The 7,219-nt window shown below is 39.0% G+C and overlaps 1 protein-coding gene across 1 annotated transcript; it reads right to left on the bottom strand.

Moving 5' to 3' along the window:
- Positions 1 to 383: 383 nt before the first annotated feature.
- Positions 384 to 5,993, bottom strand: LOC118801947 (tripartite motif-containing protein 16-like). Its single transcript, XM_036562350.1, has 6 exons — positions 5,391 to 5,993; positions 5,003 to 5,101; positions 4,562 to 4,795; positions 2,701 to 2,860; positions 1,102 to 1,161; positions 384 to 925 (listed from the first exon to the last, which is right to left on the bottom strand). The coding sequence occupies exons 1-6, from the start codon at positions 5,970 to 5,972 to the stop codon at positions 384 to 386; spliced, it is 1,677 nt and encodes a 558-aa protein (XP_036418243.1). The 5' UTR covers positions 5,973 to 5,993.
- Positions 5,994 to 7,219: the final 1,226 nt, after the last annotated feature.

Genomic DNA, 7,219 nt, shown 5'->3' with positions numbered 1-7,219 from the left:
TAAATTGTGTATAAAGTTGATGGAAATGCTGCTGTAAGGCTCACTGTAAGATAATGGAGTAGAACCTGGAAACAAGAACACACTTTCAGCACTAGTTGCATTTCATTTCTGCACTTTCCCTTTACTGTAACTAACTTTTCATTTAGCACTTGGTGAAAAACTTTTGACTCATTACCTTATTTTCTTTTTTAGGGTTCAGTTACCTCAGATAACCAACCCAAACCCAGGAATGGGGTCTAAAATCTGTACATACATTAATACTTTACATGCAATGAAACAAAAACAAAAAACATTTTCATATTTTTAAAAACGTATACATATTTTTACATGTAAATGATTTCTTGATTCTTTAAATGAAATAAGTATGATGTACAACATACACATCATTTTGGATCACACAACCTCACAGTTCCTCCAACAGCACTAAGTAAACCATCAACCCAGAATCCAGCATAGAGAGGCTGACTGAATGTGGTGTGGACTGTGTGTAGGAGGGTCATTGTGTCAGAGACGCTGTAGAAGGACAGAGTTCCTGCACTGTGATCCACATACACTCCTATTCTGGAGGAGGATGAGGCTGAGAGCTCAGTCTGAATGTTGTTGTGATAGAAAGAGAGAGAGGGAGAACACTGCAGACTCCAGGACTGACTGTTGTGTCCAGACTTACAGTTACAACCCCGTCCTTTCCTGCCGATCCCGTTATATGAGACTGAAATGTACAGCCATCCCTCACTGCTCCACTCAACCTCCCAGTAACAGCGTCCACTCACACTCTCCTTACTCAACACCTGATTGCAGCGATCAAATCTCTCTTGATGATCAGAGTAACGCTGGACTTTCCCACCATATATCACCACTCTGTTCTCCTCAGACAGACTGAGGTGTTTATTCACCGTGTTGGGATCCAGAGTCAGGCGACAGAAATCTAACAAAGAGGAAAAGAAATCGTTTCAGATTTTATTTACAGAAAGTGTTTATTACAAGAAAAATAAACTGACTGTTTCCTTCTTTTCACATTTCAGTAGTTTGATCAATCCTAATCATACATGTTTGTGTGTGTGTGAGTGTGTGTGTGTGTGTGTGTGTGTGTTGTGTACATACACTGTAGAAACTCTTCTCTGGTTTTTGGCTCTGAGGGTAAAATCATCTGAACTGCTTCAACTGTGAAGAAACACAAACCAGTTAAAAATGGTGAGGTATGTACATATGAGTGATATGAGTGATATAAAAATAAATAAATGAATGAACTAACTTTCAATTAACCATCAACAGCAGTCCCTTTTACCAGAAAAATCTCTTATTCTCTCTCTCTCTTTCTGTCCTTTTCTGTCTCTACATTTCAGTCTTTGCCGTATGAGACTGTAAATAAATATCTAATATCTTAAATCTTCTTTGACATTCCACTCAAACAGCACAGTAAACATGTATCTACTATAAACAGACTGCAAAAAAATGAACAGGACAATAAGCTGAACTATGATCTTATTTAACTCCTTAAACTCTAAAACAGCTCTGTCTATTTCTCAATCTTATAAATACATCACTTACATATTTGTTTCACTGACACACAGGGCGTAGTCACATAGTCACAGTCGGGTTGTGTGTTACTGCTTAGACGTTTATAGATGATTCACTGGATGTGACAATACACCACTGCACTGTCACCTGCATAATGTTTATGTGACTTATTTATTTACTGCACATTGTATTTTTATGGTTGTTTTATTATATTCATATTGTATATCTTCTATTTATGCAGCTGTATAATAATGTAGGGTAATACTTTGCTCTTGTTTTGCTCTTTTACTTTGTGCTGCTGTAATACATGACTTTCCCTCCGGGATTAATAAAGTGATAAATTATCTATCTATCTATCTATCTATCTATCTATCTATCTGAGTGTCTGTGTGTGTGCGTGTGAGTGTGTGTGTGTGTGTGTGTTGTGTGTGTGTGTGTGTGTGTGTGTGTGTGTGTGTGTGTGTGTGTGTGTATTGTGTACATACACTGTAGGAAATCTTCTCTGGTTTTTGGCTCTGAGGGTAAAATCATCTGAACTGCTGAAACTGTGGAGAAAGACAGAAAATCAAAAGTGCTGAAATGTGTTTGTTACATCTTTTCTAAACATGAGGATGAAGAACAGCTACTTTAAGCAGAAAAATCCTTTCTCTCTCTGTTTCTCTCTTTTGCTGTCTCTCTATCTCAATTTCTGCTGTATGTCCTGTTGCTGTGTAATCTGTCTCATATTTTCTCTCATTTCAGTCACAAACTATACATTTCTTTTAATTATTGTCTACAAGAACAGTACAAAAAATGAACAAGATTTAAAATCACAAATATTTATTCCAAGAAAAATTTACTACATATTTTTGGCTGTTTAATGTTGGCCAAGCTAAAATATGATTTTATTTAAACTCAAAGTATTTAAACTCACTCCTGTAACTACAGAACTTACTGAAGAATTTATTGTAAATAATTTGTATAAGTTATACTGTGTATGTTTCTGTGTTTGATGACAGAAAACAACTTTGAAATTTTCAGATCATTTTCAACATTTTGTGTATAAGTAGAGTTCAGCAGTCAGAGGGAGAGAGGAATATTAGATCATTAGTGTGTTAAAGTGATGAAATCTTATGTCTGACTTTCACTCTGAACAAGTAAAGATGTTCATCATTCTGATTCACAGCAGGAAGCTCCTCTTACCATGTGTAGAGATTTTACTGAATTCCTGCTTGCAGAATTCCTCTAGTCTCTCTTTCAGATCAGAGAGAGATTTCCTCACTCCATCAAATGAGAGATGCTGATGGACAGTGAGGCTGGGTGAGTCCTCAGATCCAGAAGAGACACAGAGAGACTGGAGACTCTACAGAGAGAGAGACACAATGGAGAGAGAGACACAATGTACAAGATGAAAGTCTTAAAGTCTTCAAGGCCTGAAAACGTTTTACCTTAGTTAAGTGTTTGTGGATATATCAGATCCTGCAAGAATTGACTAACCAGTAAAGAATTCTTATAATTTTGTGTTTCTTTTGTTTCAAGTTCAGAGGGACTTTTAGAAGAAGAAGGCTTCGTTCACATATTTTCAGATATTCTTAAAAACAAAATCTTAAAAAAAATCTTTATCGACAGCTTTGTCAAAAATCTCTCTGTCTACGAGTGAAAAATATTGAGTCCTGGGCATTCCAGTCCAGTAAAACGTTAGAAGAACTCTTCTAAATTTGACATCAAATGCCTCAAGAAAAACTTTAAAAGAGCTCTGCACAAAAATACAGGATGCAGTGCTGAAGCTGAGCAGGCTTTGACTTGCAGACCTCCGTAATTTGTCCTCTCACACAGATTCAAAGTCTGATGTCTGACAGAAAATTAAAGCTTGAAAAGACGAAAGTCCACCACTTGCTGCTTATTGGTCATTTACGTAGCCGCGGATACGCCACGTCTCTGAAATGTCCAAACAGTCCTGATCAGACATAGAAGTTGAGCCTTTCTACATTTTCACTCCACTTTAACTGTGGAGGAGGATTTTTCTCCAAATCTGACTTTGATTAATGAAAATCAAGTCATGTAATTTTAATATTAGAATAAATTAGGTGTTTTTGATATTGATTTAACACCACAATAAAACAAACTGAACACGTTCTGGTGGGTCCGCACAGTTTACTATGAACAGAAATTTGAAAAACAAATATGTAAATCAGCTTCAAACTGACAGGCACACAGAATCAAAGCCTGAACAGGAACAGAAAGCCAATCGTCAGCTGTGTTTCAGATGTACTTCTACATGATCAGTAAATGAAAAAGGATGAGCAAGAAAACAGCTGGATGTCCGTGTTTATTTAAAGTTGTGTTTTGTTTGTTCACACAAAAAAAACACTGAAAACAGTTTTTAGAAACCTCCACCCTGGAGAGAGTTTTCAAAACCCTCTGTTTTCAGTGATTCAGTGAGAGCAGACAGGAGACCAGAACACAGAAAAACATCTGGATATGTGAAGACGGAGCCTGAGTCACTTCTTATGTCTTTAGTAATGAATTTTTGTAGCATAAACTGTTCTTTTGTGTAGTTTTGCACATTGATGTTGTTCACAGTTTGTGTATTCATGTGTGAATAGGAATGAGAGTCTAGTGGGTTTTGTCACTCAACATGGCCAACAGCCAACTGACCTGCAAAATGACCAACCATACACAGCTGTGCTGTGCACTGGCAAACACATAAATGACCTCTCATATGTTAGCTACGAAATGCTTCTTAAAGAAATTAAAGATATAATGCTGTGAACTTAACAATTTTTTTTTTTTTTTGCAATTTAGTGATAATATTTCTCTCCAGAAGTGTCTTGTTGCTATGATGTGCAGAGCAGACAAAAAGTTGTAAACGTTTGTTTTCCACTCAGAATGATAAAAGATGGACGTGTAAATACACGGACATGGAGACAATCAAAATGTTTCTGACAACTATTAAAAGATGTGACCATTTAAGCATAACGATCATCAAGTCACTCATCTTTAGTATCTTTTTAGAGTCTTTCTAAGTTTCAGGTCTCTCTGTATACCAGACAGCGTTTGTTACCTGGAGGAAATGGATGTGATCCTCTGTGTGTGAAAGCTGCTCCAGCTCAGTGTCTCTCCTCTTTAGATCAGCAATCTCCTGCTCCAGTTGCTCCAGGAGTTCTTCAGCTCCACTCAGTTCAGCCTCCTCCTGAGCTCTGATCAGCTCTGTTACCTCAGAGCGCTTTTTCTCAATGGAGCGGATCAGCTCAGTAAAGATCCTCTCACTGTCCTCCACTGCTGCCTGTGCAGAGCTCTGTTACAACACACACACAAGATGGAGCTCCATTTACACACCAGCTATCATTCACTCTCTCACTGGGACTCTAGATGACTCACTGTCCACACTGTGGCTGTGTAGGATCTCTAAGTGTCCAACACTGGACTCCTCACTGTCTGACTGGAGGAGAGTCTGACTGAGCTGTGAAACAGCTGCTCCAGCAGATCTCTGCTCACTACTCACCTTAAGAGTCTTCACAGCCTGTTTCACCTCCTGCAGCTTCTTCTCTTTCTCCTGGAGTCTCTGCTGGAATTTCTTCTGCATCTCCTTCAGCTGATTCTGAGGAGAAAGAATTTGTATTATGGTTCATATTAACAGCAGCTAAACAGCAGAGTTCAAGTTCACTCTTGTTCTACATGTGAGCACAAGCTGTAAATATGCTGGAAGACGGGCGTTGGCTGGACAAAGGTTTACTAATTGGTTTGACTAGTTTGTTGCTGACAGTAAGTATATTTAACACTTTCCGACCAAAATTCACAAAAAATCAATATTGTGTAATTATGTATCAGATTCTAGAATAGAAATCCAAACAGTTTGAATTAAGTCTAAACGTTTTCTATTTCTCACCTGTTTTGTCTTTTCTTTCTGCTACAGCTGCTACTATAACGTGTCCTATGTGTTCATCCATCGTACACAAATAACAGATGCAGCTGTGGTCAGTACGGCAGTAGATCTCGATCAGTTTATCATGTTGAGGGCAGATCTTCTCTTGTAGCTGTTTGGAGGCTTCGACCAGCTTGTGCTTCTTAAAGGCAGGAGACTGATAGTGAGGATTAAGATGAGTTTCACAATAAGAAGTCAGACACACCAAACAGGACTTGATGGCTTTGCGTTTTCTCCCAGTGCAGGAATCACACTCCACATCTCCAGGTCCAGCGTAACAGAGAGAAGCAGCTTGGAGTTCTGTCTTCTTCAGTATCTCCACCACTTCAACCAGCATGTTGTTTCTGCGTAGAACAGGCCTTGGAGTGAAGGTCTCTCTGCACTGGGGACATCTGTAGACCCTCCTCTGGTCCTCCAGATCCCAGCAGCCATTAATACACACCATACAGAAACTGTGTCCACAGGGAGTCGTCACTGGATCCTTCAGCAGATTCAGACAGACTGGACAGCTGAACTGGTCCTGATCTACTGAAATACTGGCCTCGGCCATTTTCCTGCACTCACAGGCTGTGAGAGAGCAGCTCTCTGAGATCAGTTTCGGTTACTCTGAAATGAAGGAGCAGCAGAGTGGGAGAGGCTACATGTGGAAGGTTGTGATTGGGCAGAGCACTCAAGGAATATTTTAGAACTAAAAGCTCAGTGGCCTTTATTTATCAAAGTTACAAAGAGACGAGTTCAAATTGGATCATGTTGAATGAGGTTTAAACCACTCGGTGTCTGATTAGTGAAATGTCACACAAACAGACTCATGTTTGAGGGGATCCTGGAGATTTCCTATTACTACCATTATAGCAAAATCATAACAGTAAAACACTAGAGGGCGCCTGCAAGAGAGTCCTCAATGAAGGGGAGTCAATGGAGCTAAATAGATAAAAACAAGGTTAAATAAATATTTTTCTAGTGCTTCTCACAGGAATTTCTTCAAACTTTGTAAAATAAAATACTGCAATAAAAATCATTTAAAACTTTCCAGTATCTTTGACATTTCTGTATTTCTGTGCTGATTGGTTGGCTAGCTGCTCAGCTCATTGGCTAAGTAAAGAAGTTTGCACTCACTGATGTCCTAAATGCACATTAGGCACTGTTAGAAGAGTGTTCAAAAATATGAATGTGTTGAAGTGTTTATGCTGGTCTGTATTGAGAAAACAAGTCTAAATATGTCTAGAAATGAATAAATCCTCTGGTATTACCTCAACTTGAGAAGAGATTCTGATCATGAAAAAAACACCAGCACAAGTCCTTCATTATCATATCATTTGTAAATGGTAAACTTCAATTAACCATCGCTGACATACTGAGATGTATACTCAGAATAAAACACAGGAAACTCTGCTCTTTAAAGGTGAATGCTCTTTTATTGAACAGGCAGTGAGGAAGAACCACCACTCAGTGCTCACTGACACAGCCAGGAAGCAGGCAGGTCACTTCTAGCCTTACTTTATGGTGGACACTAACACTGACAGTACCACCCACATCCCAGCACAGTAAAGCACCAGCAACACATCAGCTCTTAATTAAGATACAACAATAACTTATTTACAAGGAAAGTCTCTCCCACCTCGAGCGGGCACTTCTTGAGAGCCTCCAAGTGTGGCTGCTTTGCATGGCCACGCCTCTCGCACTCCCACAGCAGCATGAGGCAGTGGTGGGACATCACAATATAATTTATATGAAACATATGCAGAGGTTTTGGGGGGGGCAATAGAGCTTAAAGTTAATCTGAATCAGAACCATAAA

This window comes from Colossoma macropomum, unplaced genomic scaffold (genome assembly GCF_904425465.1).
Source record: "Colossoma macropomum unplaced genomic scaffold, Colossoma_macropomum, whole genome shotgun sequence".
Lineage (NCBI taxonomy): Eukaryota > Metazoa > Chordata > Actinopteri > Characiformes > Serrasalmidae > Colossoma > Colossoma macropomum.
The sequence above is the reverse complement of the archived record's forward strand: the minus strand, read 5'-3'. Positions and strand labels throughout refer to the sequence as shown.